The sequence below is a fragment of the Hyla sarda genome, chromosome 6 (genome assembly GCF_029499605.1).
Source record: "Hyla sarda isolate aHylSar1 chromosome 6, aHylSar1.hap1, whole genome shotgun sequence".
In the NCBI taxonomy this organism is placed as follows: domain Eukaryota; kingdom Metazoa; phylum Chordata; class Amphibia; order Anura; family Hylidae; genus Hyla; species Hyla sarda.
The window spans coordinates 247,814,511-247,832,918 of NC_079194.1; the positions used below are offsets into that span (position 1 = coordinate 247,814,511).

The 18,408-nt window shown below is 44.8% G+C and overlaps 1 protein-coding gene across 1 annotated transcript in view; it reads left to right on the forward strand.

Moving 5' to 3' along the window:
• LOC130276902 (mucin-2-like) overlaps positions 1 to 18,408 on the forward strand; it is a 379,260-nt gene that overhangs the window by 71,048 nt on the left and 289,804 nt on the right. The window contains exon 4 of the mRNA XM_056526896.1: positions 2,128 to 2,228. Coding sequence (XP_056382871.1) covers positions 2,142 to 2,228 — 87 coding nt within the window. The 5' untranslated portion in view covers positions 2,128 to 2,141. The remainder of the gene's footprint in view (positions 1 to 2,127; positions 2,229 to 18,408) is intronic.

An 18,408-nucleotide genomic window follows, 5' to 3' on the forward strand; every position in this document is an offset into this window, starting at 1 on the left:
GGCAAGTAATAATGGGTCATAAATATGTCATCTAGTCTTCCGTAAGTTCCATGGGGCAAGAGTAGTAGGTGTAGTCCCGATCCCCCGAATGCTGGAGGCGCCACATATCACACAGCTGGAGGGAGTGTAGTTGGCGCCTGCCTGAGGCAGCTCAGCTGGCGGTAAGAGATAGCTGAGAGTTGTGTGGACGCATCTAGCAAAGGCTGGAGGGGGAGGTTGAAGTCACTAGTTAAAAGCAACATACCCTGGGTAAAACCAGCTAGGTCTTCTAGTGTGTGGATGAGGATGGAGACCTGAGTACAGTTAGGGGCATAATTAGTCACTACTGTCAACACCTGGTCCAGAATCATGTCTCTCACAAATAGAAACCGAGCCTCTGGGTCAGCTCATACCTCTTGTTTGCGGAAGGGCAGTGGTTAAGAGCAGCAAGAAAGGGCGGTAAGTCCTCGTGAACATGATAGGAGGCCACCTTGGTGCCAGCCGTGATATGGAGGGCAAAGGGGAAGCCCCACCTGCAAGGCATGTTGCGTTCCTGGAGTGTGCTTAGGAGGGGTTTCAGTAGCACCCTCTGATGAAGGGTTCGCCTCGACAAGTCTGGATAAATTTGAAGAGTCACCCCGTCGAAGTCAATGTCACCCCGCTGCCTCACTGTCTGCATAATCTTTTCTTTCATCATGTAGCGGTGGACTCGGCAAATTAAGTCTCAAATTGCGACGAGCAGGGTCAGCGCTCGCACGCAGAGCCCGATGAACTCGGTCAATTTCGATGTGGGTGTCAGGAGGTCTGTTAAGGAGCATGTTAAAGATCCCCATGACAGTAGGTAGGAGGTCAGGGGTTTGGGTGGCCTCCGGGATACAGACATTTATTCTGGCGACTCCTGTTCTCAATATCATCCAAATGGTTCGCCAGTACTTGATTCTTGGAGTCTTGAGTGCGTAGGGTCGCCTGCACATCTCTCATAGAGGCTAAGACAGTCACTTGGAAGTCTTCCAGAGCTCTCATCCTCCCTTGGAGTTCAGACACGTTCTGTTTGACCGGTTGCAAGTCCTGTCTCCAGGCATAGTTCAAGTCAGATGCTAAGGCAGACATATCTGACTTGGTGGGGAGAATGGCTAAGAGTGCCTGTCATTCTGGGAGACCCTTCAATAGGGCAACAGCTTGAGCAGGTGGTGGAAATGAAGATGAAAGCATATCACTTCCTCGGTCTGGCGGGTTCTGAGGGCGAATAGGTGAGTGTAAAAGCGTAGGCTGTTGTTGCAGCCAGCTAAGGACCTCAATGTCCAGGCTTCTGGGGCCTGTGTTTGAAGCAGGGGCTGGGCTCTGAGATGGAGAGGGCAGCTTCTCGACCCCCATCAACTCCAGATGGTCACTACACTGTTGCAGGCCTGGTTCCCTCACGGCACGTACCTCCAGCCTTTCACGGCTCTGTGCGGACATGGCGAGTGGCCTCTCCGGTGTAGCCGGGGGGAGACAGCAGCTCAAGTCGCTCACTCACAGTGTCTTCTGAGCCACCCAGAGCCTCTGCGACCGTTTCCAGAGAAGGTGCGGAGTGTAGCAGCGGCACGGTGGATTCGGCAGCCTCCTCCAGTGCGCGGGCAAGGTGAGGGGATGCTCCCGTCGGCAGCATGCGACAACGTAAGTCCAGCAGGGCCACCATGCGTCCGCTATGTCGTAGAGCACCAGCGCTGGCCACACTTCTTCTTGTAACAGGCAGGGAAGAGGCAGGAGCTGAGCCAGCCGGCGGCTTCCGCGCCATCTTGGAGTGTCCCGGCATCGGGCCTGAGGCCTCCGGGAGCACTTGTAGCGGGGTGAAATAGTTAGAAATGGGGACCGCTGCAGGCTGTGGCATCCTCAGTGGTTTGCAGTTCCTCCCAGACCTTCTGGATCCCATCTAAGTGGCGATTATTCCCCAATAAATGGACATGGACTGTCATGCCCATGGAGCTCAGGCAGCCTACGACTGTCTCCTCACATGGCTAGCCACCCTCCTCTCCACAGGTTTTGATGAATCCCCCCCATATGGTTAATTATCAGGCTTGAGTATTACTCTTTTGTGCAGTAGAGATGTATCCGTAAGCCATAGGTATTAATCATTAAGCATTCATAAATTACAAATGTATTTTTCAGAGTGTCCTTATCCCATGATTTACTTTGACTGTGATAAAACTGGAGAAACAGCAAAAGGAGCAGAGTGCTCTCCAACCTGTGATACATCAGCTGTACAGTGTGTGAGTATACTGTACATGGTATTTATTCTATTATAACCCCTTAAGGGCACAGCTCATTTTCATTTTTTTCCTCCTTGCCTTTTAAGAGGCATAACTCTTTTATTTTTTTCATACAGAAGTTCAGGAGGCACTCATGACTGAACTATGTATAATACATTGCTTTATTTAAGGTGCAGAAACATCAAGCATTTCTTTGGGCCATTAGGGGCCAGACACAGCAGGCAAGGGATTTTCAAAATGCATGAGTAAAAACAACATACAAACGTTACTGAAACAAACTGGAGTGTTTACAGCAAACACTTGCAATCTAGACAAAGGCACTTAACCCCTTAAAGCGCAATTGTCACAAGGTTTGGGGGATATAACCTAACCACAGGGTGTGTATGGTGTATAAATTATCTCTGCAGCCTTGCTTTTATACCTCTTATTACGGCTTTTATTAGCTCAAAAACACTTTTATATGCAGCCACTGACAGTCGGATAGGTGTGGCCAGGGGTTCGCTATGCCCCGCGGTCGCCACGCCTATCCCCTGTACATCAGCGCTGGGACCACTGTGTGTTGACACACAGGTCCCAGCGCATGCACCCTTATCTTTCCTATGTAAGCGCCGACCAACATTTCTTAACAGAGCGAGCGCCCTGTCTGACACCTCCGTGCGCCCGGGCAATAGTGTAGGCAGAAAGTGATCTCTCTCTGCCTCTAAGGAATGCAGAAGAGTCCAGCGCGTCTCCCGCACGGGGAGAAGTAAAAGGAGAAGGCGCACAGAGGTGTCAGACAGTTGAAGTAAGCGCTTTCACTCTGCAAATAAATGTCAGCGCTTACATATGAAAGATAAAGGGTGCGTGCACTGGGACCTGTGTGTCAATCACACAGCAGTCCCAGCACTGGTGTACGTGGCAGCCCCAGGGCATAACGAACCCCTGGCCACGCCTATCCGACTGTCAGTGGCTGCATATAAAAGTGTTTTTTGAGCTAATAAAAGCCATAATTAGAGGTATAAAAGCAAGGTTGCAGACATATTTTACACACCATACAGAAACTGGTTAGGTTATATGCTCCAATCCTCATGAAAGTAGGAAGCCCACTTTGACCTTAAAGGGGTACTCCGCCCCTAGACATCTTATCCCCTATCCAAAGGATAGGGGATAAGATGTTAGATCGCCGGGGTCCCGCTGCTGGGGACCCCGGGATCGCTGCTGCAGCACCCCGCTATCATTAATGAGCAGAGCGAGTTCGCTCTGCACGTAATGATGGGCAATACAGGGGCCGGAGCATCGTTATGTCATGGCTCCGCCCCTCGTGACGTCACGGCCCGCCCCGTCAATACAAGTCTATGGGAAGGGGGCGTAGCGGTCGCCACGCCCCCTGCCATAGACTTGCATTAAGGGGCCGGGCCGTGATGTCATGAGGGGCGGAGCTATGACGTCACGCTGCTCCGGCCCCTGTATCGCCCGTCATTACGCACAGTGCGAACTCGCTCTGTGCAGTAATGATGGCGGGGTGCCGCAGCGGCGATCCCGGGGGTCCCCAGCAGCGGGACTGCGGCGATCTGACATCTTATCCCCTATCCTTTGGATAGGGGATAAGATTCCGGGGGCGGAGTACCCCTTTAAGGGCCAGGGGATTTTTTTGTGTGTGGCACTTTATGCATTAATAACTCTGGGATGCTTTTACCTATCATCCTGATTCTGAGATTGTTTATTTTTTTGTGACAGATTCTTTTTTATGTTAATGGTAAGTTTACCATACTTGAATCATTTCTTTGTGAAAAATTCCCACATTTCATGAAAATTTTTAGAATTTTGCATTTTTCTAACTTTGGAACTCTGCATGTATGAAAATGGACTTGACAAAAAAAAAAGATGTATTGATTCACATATACAATATGTCTACTTTTATCTTTGCATCATAAAGTTGACACGTTGTTTTTACTTTTTGAAGACATTAAAGTGCTTCAAAGCTTAGCAGCAGTTTCCCAATTTTTCACGAAAATGTCAAAAATCTGCATTTTTCAGGGACAAGCTCAGTTTTTAAGTAAATTTGAGGGTCTTTATGTTAGAAATCCCCCATCATGGACCCCATTATGAAAACTGCACCCCTCAAAGTATTCAAAATGACATTCAGAAAGTTTAACCCTTTTGGTATTTCGCAGGAATAGCAGCAAAGTGGAAACGAAAAACTCAAAATCTCCATTTTTTTACACTAACATGTTCTTGTAGCTCCTTTTTTTTTTAACTTCCCAAGTTGTAATAGGAGAAAAAGCCCCCCACCCCAAATTTGTAACCCAATTTCTCTTGAGTAAGGGAAAACCTCATATGTGGATGTAAAGTGTTCTGTGGGTGCACTAGACGTCTCAGAAGGGAAGGAGCAACAATGGGCTTTTGGAGAGAAAATTTCACAGAAATGGTTTTTGAAGGGGGTGTCACATTTCGGAAGCCCCCATGATGTCAGAACAGCAAATAATCCCCCACATAGCAACTATTTGGGAAAGACGGGGGGTGCAGTTGCATTTCCACCCCACTAGCGTTTGAAAGATTTTTGGAACAGTGGGCTGTGCATATGAAAAATAAAATTTTTCTTTTTCTCGGACCACTATTCCAAAAATCTGTCAAACCTTGTTAGGTTCCTTGAGGGGTGTAGCTTCCAAAATGGGGTCACATGTGGGTGTTTTTTTGTTTTTCTTTTGCATTCCAATGCAAATCACATGGTGCTCTCTCACTCCTGAGCCATGTTGTGCGCCCGAAAGAAATTCCATTGCACATTTTGGTGGTCTTTTTTTTACTTTTACCTCTTGTGAAAATTAAAAGTATGAAGCAACACCAGCATGTTAGTGTAAAAAATATATGTTTTTTACACTAACATGCTGGTGAAACCCCCTACTTTTTCATAAGGAGAAAAAGCCCCTCCAAAATTTGTAACACAATTTCTCTCAAGAATGTTAATACCCTACATGTGGCACTAAACAGTTACCTTGAAATACGACAGGGTTCTGGAGTTTGAGAGCGCCATGTGCATTTGAGGCCTAAATTAGGGATTTGCATTGGGGCGGATTTGGATGCAAGCATGAAATTTGCCTCCTTCATCAATAATACCCTACGGCAGTGTTTCACAAACAGGGTGCCTCCAGCTGTTGTAACTGGACAGTCAATGGCTGTCTGGAAATGCTGGGAGTTGTTGTTTTGCAACAGCTGGCTGGAGGCTCAGTTGGAAACAGTGCTGTACAAAATGTTTTTTTATTTTTATGGGGGGGGGGGGCTGTGTAAGGGTATGTACATGTAGTGTTTTACTCTTTACTTTGTGTAGGTGTAGTCTAGTGTAGTGCTTTTAGGGTACATTCACACAGGCGGGGGTTTACAGCGAGTTTCCTGCTAGGAGTTTGAGCTGTAGTGGAAAAAATTTGCTGTGGCGGAAACTCGCGATAATGTGTGAATGTACCCTGTACTTTTTTATTTTGGGGGTGGGGTGGGGGAAGGTTGTAGTTATGCAACAGATCGAGGCACACAACTACAACTCCCAGCATGCCCTTTGGCTGTCCGTGCATGCTAGGAGTTGTAGTTCTGCCACAGCTGTAAGCACACTGGTTAGGAAACACACTGTAGGCACACTGTTAGGTAGCAGACCTAACTCAGCGTTTCCCAACCAGTGTGCCTCCAGAGCTGTTGCAAAACTACACCTCCCAGCATGCACTGATAAGGGAAGGGCATGCTGGTAGTTGTAGTTATGCAAGATCTGGAGGACCACAGTTTGGAGACCACTTAGACTCTCCCCACCGCTGCTGCTGCCGCCCACATTCCCCTGCTCTGCCCGGACTAGAAGGAGTGGGCAGAGCGGGGGAACTGAACTTTGTTCTCTGATTGGTCAGTCGCTCCCGTCTGATCGCAGGGAAAGGAGGGAGGTGGCTCCATTCTTTCAGGTTGTTCTTGGTGCGGTCTCAGACAGCACCAATCACCCTTATTTTCCGGGTCACCAGAGACCAGAGTGGCCCAGAAAAGCCGTGAAAAGCTGTCAAATTTGACCCGATGTCCATGGGATGGTTGCTGATAGATATTAGCAGTCATCCCGTTATGATCACACCCTTCGTCCTTAACAGGTTAAGTCTAATCCATTGTTTAATCCTAAATTTGCTTGGACATTAGTAAGTAGAATACATTTAACTAAAACAGCCTGTAACAGGACTTTGCATCGCTCCAAACAATCCCTACTGTTTACCAGTTCTATACCAAAAAATGACAAAACCTTTAAATCTCCCCATGTTCTTCTAACGGGGGAAACCTTTCTGTGTTTTATTTGAGTGCACAAGCTCCCTGAAGATTCCGCAGCACTTTACAGTTTTTGAGTGAGCAGTCAGGTGGTGTCCCAGCACCACTAGCTGTCCCATGGTCAGGGCCGGACCAAGACACTGTGCTGCCTGGGTTAAAGAGGGAAATGCTGCCCCCCACAGAAAAAAAGAGAAAAAAAGGACTATGCCATAAAATAGCATAGTTTCCCCACATTAAGTAGCATAGTTTCCTCACATTAGGTAGCATAGTTTCCCCACATTAGGTAGCATAGTTTCCCCACAGTAGGTAGTATAGTTTCCCCACATTAGGTAGCATAGTTTCCCCACATTAGGTAGCGTAGTTGCCCCGCATTAGGTAGCAGTTTCCCCACATTAGGTAGCATAGTTTTTCTACATTAGGTAGCAGTTTCCCCACATTCCATACTATAGTTTCCTCACATTAGGCAGGATAGTTTTCCCACATTAGGTAGCAGTTTCCCCACATTAGGTACTATAGTATCCTCTCATTAGGCAGCATAGTTTCACTACATTTGGTAGCATTCTCCCCACACAGAGTCACTGTCTAAAGGGGCACTGTCTACAGTGAGCATAGGTGGCTCAGTGGCAGGGCAGGCCCAACAATGAACCTACTAGGCACGGAAAAAAAAGGGGACAGCAAAGTGCCGCCCCTGAAAAGTGCTGCATGGGACCAATGGTTCCACTGGGTCCCATATTGGGGCCGGCCACAATAGAGAAGATTAAATAAATTTTTGACATTTTAAATTGAAGATTTTGGATATATTAACATTTTTGATTTTTTAAATTAAAGGTGCCAACAGCATAAGGAGACCATATATTGGCTGAATGACACAGTCTGGAGCTGGCAGCAGCATGAGTAGACAATATGGCTTCACAATCCCATAGATTAAAAGATTAATTTTACAATAGAAATTGAAGATTTATGGTAGCTAGTGCTACCATAAAATATTTTTAGGTAATGTCCCAGGCCCAGCTGCATCAGTAAACCATATAGTGGCTAAATGGCACAGCCTGGAGCTTGAGTCAGCATGAGTAGACAATGTAATTTTTATTTAATTTAATTTGAATTTATTTACATTTTCTGAGTACCCATTCTGGTGAGCATCGAGCTGGCAGTTCACCGCGAGGCAAGCTACCACCTTTTCCAGCCCAGGCCTCTCACGGCCCCTGACAACCCCCCCCCCCCCCCCCCACACACACACACACACACACTGTCTTACTCATTTGTGGAACTGTAAATGTTTCATTTAATCAGTAATTATTCATTGCGATCGCTCCAACCTGTTTAATTGGATGCTTGTGGTAATTAGGGCCTCAGTCTTACATACATTTTTTAAAATTTAAATTTAAGATTACACTCCCAAGTTTTAATGTCCCAGGCCCCGACATGTGGTTACAAAGGACCAAATTTAACAAGGAGTCACAGGTCACATGGCTGCACAACGACAGAGCCTGGAGGTGGCTGGCATCAGCATGAGGAGACCATATCGTGACTGAATGACCGCCTGGAATTTGTAGCAGCATGAGGAGACCATATAGTGTCTGAATGGTACAGCCTGGAGGTGACTGAAGCATGAGGAGACCATATAGTGGCTGAATGGCACAGCCTGGAGGTGGCCGAAACATGAGGAGTGTAGAACACTTTGCATTGTTCTAACACGCATATGGAGTGTGCTGGGGTAGTGAAATAATACTGTTATTCAGAATGACATGCAGATTACAGGCATTGCTTTTTAAATCACTGCCGCAGAGCAGCACAATGACAGAGCCTGGAGGTGGCATCAGTATGAGGAGACCATACAGAGGCTGAATGACACATCGTGGAGGTGTTGGCAGTATGAGGAGACCATACAGTGGCTAAATGACACAGTATGGAGGTGTTGGCAGCATGAGGAGACCATATAGTGACTGAATGACACAGCTTGGTTGTGGCTGAAGCATGAGGAGACCATATAGTGGCTAAATGACACAGCATGGAGCTGGCAGCAGCATGAGTAGACATTAGGGCTTCACAATCCCTAAGATTAAAAGATGAATTTAGAAATTTAAATTGAAGATTTAGGGTAGCTAGTGCTACCATAAAAAATGTTTATGCCCAGCAGCATCAGTAAACAATATATTGGCTGAATGACACAGACTGGTGTTGGCTGAAGCATGAGGAGACCATATAGTGTCTGAATAGGACAGCCTGGAGTTTGTGGCAGCATGAGGAGACCATATAGTGTCTGAATGGCACAGCCTGGAAGTGGCTGAACATGACGAGACCATATAGTGGTTGAATGGCACAGCCTGGAGGTGGCTGATGCATGAGGAGACCATATAGTGGCTGAATGGCATAGTCTGGAGTTGAATGAAGCATGAGGAGACCATATAGTGGTTTAATGGCACAGCCTGGTGGTGGCTGAAGCATAGAATGTGTCGGCAGATAAGAACCATATAGCCTCCTCATGGCTGAAGCATGAGGAGGCCATATAGTGTCTGAATGGCACAGCCTGGAGGTGGCTGAAGCATGAGGAGACCATATAGTGTCTGGCACAGACTGGAGATGGTTGAAGCATCAGGAGACTATATAGTGGCTGAATGGAACAGCCTGGAGGTGGCTGAAGCATGAGGAGACCATATAGTGGCTGAATGGCACACCCTGGAGTTGGCTGAAGCATGAGGATACCATATAGTGGCTGAATGGCACAGCCTGGAGGTGGCTGAAGCCTGAGGAGACCATATAGTGTCTGAATGGCACAACCTGGAGGTAGCTGAAGCATGAGGATAACGTATAGTGGCTGAATGGCACAGACTGGAGGTGGCTGAAGCATGAGTTGACCATATAATGGCTGAATGGCACAGCCCGGAGGTGGCTGAAGCCTCAGGAGACTATATAGTGTCTGAATGGCACAGCCTGGAGGTGGCTGAAGCATCAGGAGACTATATAGTGGCTGAATGGCACAGACTGGAGGTGGCTGAAGCACGAGGAGACCATATAGTGACTGAATGGCACAGCCTGGAGGTGGCTGAAGCATGAGGAGACCATATAGTGGCTGAATGGCACAGCCTGGAAGTGGCAGCATCAGGAGTCCTGAAAGTTACCCTGTGATAGAGTGGTGCGGTGGGTGGCAATACCAGTACCCGGTGATGAAGGTGGGCGAAAAAAGTTCTGATGCGGAGGAATGTTTGTAACTGGGGAGCAGCGCCTTAAATCTGTTTGGCACTATCCATATTTGTGAAGTGTTGGTGTGGCACCATGGTCAATCTACTCTGATGCTTCAGGCGTTGGTGGGTAGAAATCCTGTCTGATCCATGCCTTATTCATCTTCCCAAAGGTCAGTCTCTCCACAGACGAGTTCTCCTTGGGGTGACTATGGCCCTCGCCGCACTAAACACTCGCTGTGATGCCACACTACTGCCCGGAGAGGACAGTTTTTCCAGGGCAAACTCTGCTAGTTGCAGCCACAAATCAAGTTTGGCTGCCCAGAAGTCCAGCGGATCTTCAATTTGTGTTAACATCGGCATGTCAAGGTATGCCACCATCTGCTGGTTCAGGTCCTGCTCCAGGTCTACCTGCTGCTGATGAGTTAATTCACTATGCGGGTGAAGAAAGGTACTCATCAGCGACTGTAGACTCAGGTTGCTGCTGATGGAGCTGGTACTGCTCCTGCCACCCCACCCCTCCCCAGCAGCCATGGCAGTGGGCCCCCGATTCAGACCTGCGAGAGGATGGACGATGGTGCATCGGCAACCTGACTACATAGGGTGCCTCTGGAGTAGGTCAGTTTGTCCTCCCTCTCATTGGGTGTAAAAAGGGCCCCTATTTTGTGGCGATAGCGAGGGTCCAACAAGGGGGAAAGCCACAAGTCATCCCACTGCCAAATTGTGACAATTCGGCTGTCACTACGCAAGTAAGTGACCATGCATCGTGCCATTTGTGCAAATGACTCGGAGGGACTTCCTGCCTCCATTTCCACTGCATACTTCCATGGTGTGTCTGGGTCCTTTGTCTCACCTTCCTCATATCCCTGTAGCTCCTCTGGCTGCTCCTGCTCTTCCTCTCCTGTCAGATTACTAGAAAAACACCCATAGAATAAGCTGTGCTCCACTGTTCCCCTCCCCCTCCTCCTTCTCCTCCAGTTCAGCCCCCACAGTGTTCATGTGGCCGTGAAATGTAGGTGCCACGTCTCAAGTGCCCTGACCACCCATCGTTTCCAACAGGTGTTGTAATAAATGAAGCAGTGGAATGACATTGTTCATCCCGTAATGCTGATGACTTACTAATAATGTGGCTTCCTCAAAGGATTCAAAAAGTGGGTGCAGCTCACAATTAATCACTGACCGAGGTAAAATGGGCAATCACCTATACCCAAGGTGTATAATAAAATTTTGAACTATGAGAAAATATAGCCCAAACCTCAAGGAGAGTGTGATATTATAATATTAGTACTCAAAAGACCGTGCTTCAAATAAAAATGTTGTTTTTTATTTTTTGCTTTTTGTTAAAAAGACATAAAGATTGCATGAATTCCTCTCACAGGGCCCTTGTGGTAGGAATGTAATATTAATGCATAAAACATACAAAATGTTATAAAAGAAAAATAGGATTAAAATCACATATACTGAATAGTGGAATGTGCTTTTTTAGCTAGCCTTCTGAAAGTTCAGCAATAATATTTTTGATTCAATCTGTAATATGTATCAATATGAGCATATGTCCATATACAGTCATTGGTTATGTATATGCAGTATAGAATATTGTTACCACTATGATGTAATACACCTGTTTTGCCTGTTCTGGTTGCCATCTCCATGCGCTGTGGTGATGGTGCTTAGCAGAGCTCCGGCTGACTGTTGTGTGCTGGTAGGCGCTGTGTGTGGCTGGTTCAGACTGAGCTGAACCTGAAGTGTATCACACAATATTTTCCAGAGACTGACCTTGATGGCAGATCCTCGTGGTAATGGCGTCTGACGTCAGCCGGGAGATGGTTGTGCAGAACAGTGATAGGTGGATCTCAGGAGCGGCAATTTCGGCGGGGAACCAGGATGTTGCGGTAAATGGATTTCAGGAACGGCAATTCTATTAGATGGATAGCAGTCCTTAGCTTTTGCAACAATCATGAATAGCAGTTGGAAATAATCCGGACTCACAGTGGCTAGTAGACCACTATATTTTCAGTGCGGCTTTTGGCTAAACGTGTTTGTGTGCCCAGGCATTAAGTATTCGACCCCTTCCTCAGTAGCTATATCGTACGTGAAAAGTTGATCATATATATACCTGTACGGTCTTGATTAACAGGTGCTGTGAATATCATCTTTAAAATAAGGCTATGCATCTTAGGAATGGATGAGAGAGTGAACAGAAATCATTGGTAATAGGCATTAGTTCACACTGGATAGAAAAAAATTGCACGGGCAAAATCAAACAGAGTACATAGGGCACTTAGTAACGGATGAAACACATGTGAACAACATTAGTGCTACTGATATATGGAAATCAAAAATACACTTAAATAAAATAATCATAATGGTAATGATAGTGAATGTTGCTGAATGATAAAATAAAATAAAAATATAAATCGATAGTGATACAAATAATGCAAAAATGAAAAAGGATACAATGAGAGTAACAGTGAAAGAAGATACAATGAAAGTATCACTATAAAAGGATAGCTTTGAGATGCTGTAGAATAAGAAATGAGATTGAGAATTGTAGAGGAATATAATAAAAGACAAAAATAAATAAAAATAGAAGAAAAATAGATAGCAAAAGGGAAATTATATTAGAGTATTATAGATATACAGAGAGGATATGGGATTATGAAATGTTGAAATTAATAAATGCACTTGTATAGGGATATTGAAGGAGAGTGTATGTGGAGGATGGAGTTGGCTACAGGGGGCGTCCTCATTATATTAAGCGACACCAACTGGAGCCTAGATCATCCTCTACTGAAATCCAAACAGTTCAAAACTGGAATTGAGTCCTCCTGGTTTCTAATGTCGCAAATTCTAATATTTTTTTACTTTCTGCTCGAGACATTTTTATCATACAGCTACCTCCCTCCAATCTCGTCTAATATGTTGAAGTCCTGTGAAAGAAAATGGGCTTATGTCAGAATTATGTATAGTGGTAAAATGGGCAGAGAGCGGGTGTTTTGAACTGCTATTTTTTTTATATTATTAAGATGTTAAGCTATGCCTGTTTTTAAGGGCCTTTCTGTTCGTCCGATATATTGTTTTTTACACCCACACTCACCCCTTTAGTGTTACAGGTTATTTTCTCTATGTTCCATTTGAAAGAGTTTACTTGTGAGACAATTCACATGACTTTCCTAGGGCCCTTGGTTTTCGTGCAGTTCAAACATGTACCGCATCTAATGAACCCTTTGGTATTGAGCCATGTCAATTGTTGTGTGCAGGCAGCTGGAGTTTGATCGATGGTGGTACAGTGATTCCCAAATTGGGGGCTCTAGTATAAATTCTAGGTGGGCGAACTGGCAACATACAGCCTAGGTCCCGATCTTCGGACCAGGTACCAATATTTATTTACCTACCTTTCTATTTTCTTATGCATGGTATTGAAAGGCATGACTATTTTATTACTGTCTACATCAGTACTGCTAGATTAAGGAGGCCCTATCAGTTTTTTTAACCCCTTAAGGATGAGCGCCATAAACGTACGGCGCTGCTAAGAAGTACTTAGAGCACAGCACCGTACATTTACGTCACAGCTTTCCTGGATCACCTTGTTTCCGGACATGGTGATCGGAACAAGATGACTGCTGATTTCTATCAGCAGCCATCCCGGCATATCACCCAGGGGGGTCATGAGGACCCCCCCTTCATGTCGGCGATCGCGGCAAATCGCCGGTCAATTCAGACTGGCGATTTGCCGCTATTCCTGGTCAATCGGGTTTCTGGTGACCCGGAACAAAAAAACAAAAAGGGTTAATGGGGCTGTCCGAGACAGCCACATTTACCCTTACCCAGCAGGAGTTGGGTGGCACGGGTGCCGCCTCACGATCACATGATTGATCGGTCGGAATGACCGACCAATCAGGACCCTGCTCTCTAATCTGTCCCTGGTCCGGCGGGGGTGCCCTCGTGTGCAGTGGCGGCGACAGGAGCAGCAGGATCAGTTGCAGCAGCGGCTGCGGTTCCGGTGGCAGGATACAGCAGGGGGTGAGGCCTGTTCACCTCCTACTGTTGCTTAGCAACAACTCGCAGCATGCACAGCTTAGTGGCATGCTGGGAGTTGTAGTTTTGCAACAGCTGGAGTTCCAACTACAACTCCCAGCATACCCTTTGGTAGTCTGTGCATGCTGGGGGTTGTAATTATGCAACAGCTGGAGTCACAAGTGTGCATTCAGCTGTTGCATAACTACCAAAGGGCAGGCTGGGAGTTGTAGCAGTGTGCCTCCAGCTTTTGCAAAACTACAATTCTCAGCATGCCCTTTGACTGTCAATGCATGCTGATTGTTGCAGTTTTGCAACAGCTGGAGACACATTGGTTGTGAAACAGAGTTTGTTTCCTAAATCAGTGTTTTGCAACCAGTGTGCCTCCAGCTGTTGCAAAAATACAACTCCCAGCATGCACTGAGAGACTGTACATGCTGGGAGTTGTAGTTTTGCAACACCTGGAGGCACACTGGTTGCAAAACACTTAGCTAAGTAACAAACGCTCAGTGTTTCGCAACCAATGTGCCTCCAGCTGTTGCATAACTACAACTCCCAGCATGTATTGTCTGTCAGTGCATTTGCAACAGCTGGAGGTTCCCCCCCCCCCCCAATGTGAATGTACAGGGTACATTCACACAGGTGGGTTTACAGCAAGTTTTCTGCTGCAAGTTTGAGATGCAGCAAATTTTCCATTGCAGCTCAAACTCCCAGCTCAAACTCACTGTAAACCCAACCGTGTGAATGTATCCTAAAAACACTACACTACACTACACCTAATAAAAAGTAAAACACTACATATAACCATACCCCTACACAGCCCCCCCCCCCCCCCCAATAAAAACAAAAAAACATTTCTTGTACGGCACTCTTTCCAAAAACGGAGCCTCACGCTGTTGAAAAACATCAACTCCTAGTATTGCTGGACAGCTGCTGGGAGTTTTTCAACAGCTGGAGACACCCTGTTTGGGAAACACTGCCGTGGGGTATTTTTGTGGCAACTTAGGCCTCAAATGCGCATTGTGCTCTCTCGCTTTGGAGCCCTGTCGTATTTCAAGGAAACAGTTAAGGGCCACATATGGGGTATCTCCGTATTCTGGAGAAATTGTGTTACAAATTTTGGGGGGCTTTTTCTCCTTTTACCCCTTATGAAAAGGTAAAGTTGGGGTCTACACCAGCCTGTTAGTGTAAAAAAAATTAACTTTTACACTAACATGCTGGTGTTGCCCCATACTTTACATTTTTTACAAGCGGTAAAAGGAGAAAAAAAAGCCCCCCAATTTGTAATGCAATTTCTCCTGAATACGTAAATACCCCATATGTGGGCGTAAAATGTTCTGCGGACGCACAACAAGGCTCAGGAATGAGAGCGCACTATGTACATTTGAGGTCAAAATTGGTGATTTGCACAGGGGTGGCTGATGTTACAGCAGTTCTGACATAAACACAAAAAAATAAATACACACATGTGACCCCATTTTGGAACCTAAACCCCTCATGAATGTAACAAGGGGTATAGTGAGCTTTAACACCCCACAGGTGTTTGATACATTTTCGTTAAAGTTGGATGTGAAAATGAAAAAAAATGTTTTTCACTAAAATGCTGGTGTTACCCTACATTTTTCATTTTCACAAGGGAGAATAGGAAAAAAGACCCCCCAAATTTGCACCCCATATGTGGATGTAAATTGCTCTGCTGGCGCACTACAATGCTCAGGAGAGAAGGAGTGCCATTGGGATTTTGGAGAGAGAATGTGTCCGAAATTGAAGTCAATGTGTGTTTACAAAGCCCCCATAGTGCCAAAATAGTGGACCCACCCCCACATGTCACCCCATTTTGAAAATTCATGTAATATAATAAGGGGTACAGTGAGCATTTACACCCCACAGGTGTCTGACATATTTTTGGAACAGTGGTCCGTGCAAATGAAAAATTTAATTTTTCATTTGCACAGCCAACTGTTCCAAAGATCAGTCGAACGCCAATGGGGTGTAAATGTTCACTGCACCCCTAAATTCAGTGAGGGTGTAGGTTCCAAAATGGGGTCACTTGTGTGGGGGTCCACATTTCTGGCACCACAGGGGGCTTTCTAAACGCACATGGCCCCCCGACCTCTATTCCAACCAAAGTCTCTCACCAAACGCTTAATGGCGCTCCTTCTCTTCTGAGCATTGTAGTTTGCCCGCAGAGCACTTTACATTCACATATGGGGTATTTCCATACTCAGAAGAAATGGGGTTACACATTTTGGGAGGCTTTTTCTCCAATTACCCCTTGTGAAAATGAAAAATTTGGGGTAACATCAGCATTTTAGTGAAAAAAATCAAATTTTTCATTTTCCTGTCCAACTTTAGCGGAAATTTGTCAAGCACCTGTGGGGTGTTAAGGCTCATTGTACCCCTTATTATGTTCCTTGAGGGGTGTAGTTTCCAAAATAGTAGGCCATATAGCTTTTTTTGCTTTTCTGGCACCATAGGGGCTTCCTAAATGCGACATTCTCCCCAAAAAACCATTTCAGCAAAATCTGCTTTCCAAAAGCCAAATGTGACTTCTTCTCTTCTGAGCATTGCAGTGCACCAGCAGTGCACTTGACGTCCACATATGGGGTATTTCCATACTCAGAAGAGATGGGGTACAAATTTTGGGTGGCATTTTCTCTTATAACCCCTTGCAAAAATTAAAAATTTTGGGGAACACTGGCATTTTATTGAGAAAAACAATTTTTTTTACACATCCAACTTTAACAAAAAGTCGTCAAACACATGTGGGGTACTAAGACTCACTGAGGGGTGTAGTTTCCAAAATAGAGGAACAAAGAGAGATGGATCCAGCTCGATGCAGATAAAAGGATTTTAATCCATAAGACAAGGAGGATACAAGTATTGTTTTGTATGTATCCTCCTTGTTTTATGGGTTAAAATCCTTTTATCTGCATCGAGCTGGATCCATCTCTCTTTGTTCCTCTGATTGGCTGGTGCCGTGCTCTGCTGTCCGAGGCGGGGTGAGCTGGTCTTCATCTTACCTGAGTTTCCAAAATAGTATGCCATGTTGTTTATTTTTATTTTTTGCTGTTCTGGCACTATAGGGGCTTCCTAAATGTGACATGCCTCCTTTTTTTTTTCCTTTTACCCCTTGTAAAATTTCCAAAACTGGGTCTACAAGAACATGAGAGTGTAAAAAAAATGACTATTTTGAATTTCGCATTCATTTTGCTGCTATTCCTATGAAACAATTTAAGGGTAAACCCACTTTCTGAATGTCATATGAATACTTTGGGGGGTGCAGTTTTTATAATGGGGTCATTTATGGGGTATTTCTAATATGAAGACCCCTCAAATCCACTTCAAAACGGAACTGGTCCTTGAAAAATTCTGATTTTGAAAATTTTGTGAAAAATTTGAAAATTGCTGCTTAACTTTTGAAGCCCTCTGATGTCTTCCAAAAGTTAAAACATGTCAACTTTATGATGCAAATATAAAGTAGACATATTTTATATGTGAATCAATATATAATTTATTTGGAATATCCATTTTCCTTACAAGCAGAGAGTTTCAAAGTTAGAAAAAATGCTAAATTTCCAAAATTTTCATGAAATTCAGGGATTTTTCACCAAGAAAGGATGCAAGTAATGACAAAAATTTACCACTGTGTTAAAGTAGAATATGTCACGAAAATCCCTCTCGGAATCAGAATAATCGGTTAAAGCATCCCAGAGTTATTCATGCATAAAGTGATAGTGGTCAGAATTGCAAAAAAGGGCTGCGTCCTTAAGGTTAAATAAGGCTCAGTCCTTAAGGGGTTAATGTAGTCCAAGGATTGCTGCAAGAGGAGATCTGGATACATTTTCTCCTTAAATTGATTTGTTATTTGTGAGGCTTCTTCTATAAATTTATCGTCAGATGTGCAATTTCTTTTGAGTCTGCAATATTTACCCCTGGTACATTAATGTGCCGTCGGGGCAAATGGCAGCTATCATTTCTAGCTGTCAGTTTTTGATACGTGTTGCTGGGTAATCTATCCCGTTTTGCCCTTATTTCAATGTCTAGAAAATGTATTGACTCTGTGCTTATGGTAGATGTGAAGCGAAGGTTGTGACTATTGATATTTAACTCATTAATAAAGTGTTCCAAATTAACTAAATCCCCCTCCCAAATCAAAATAATGTCATCTATATACCTTTTCCAGAGCACCAGGTTTGTGTATTCCTCCCATGATGCCATGAATAAATTTGCATAGCTTGGCACAAACTTGGTGCCCATTGCTGTACCCACTTGTTGTAAATAATAATCACCCTCAAAATAGAAATAATTATGTGTTAGTATATACAAAATTGATGACGTGATAAACTCAATTTGTTCTGATTTAATGTGCCCTTTTTCTAAGATTTCTTTTTACTGCCGCAATGCCTAAGTCGTGATGGATGATAGTGTATAAAGATGATACATCAAGTGTGGCTAAAATATGGTTATTTGTCCAGGGAAAAGTTTCAATAACTTAAAAGTGCCCTTTAAATAGGTGGGATTTTTTGTACGAACGGTTGCAAAAATCTATCGACGTACTGGGACAGGTTCGATGTGATCGAATCTATCCCAGACACGATAGGGCGGCCTGGCGGATTTGTTATATTCTTGTGTGTCTTTGGAAAAAAAAAAAATATAGGTAGTCTTTCTGAAGTACCTAACGTAAATTTGTGTTCTTTTTCATTAATGATCCCCTCTTC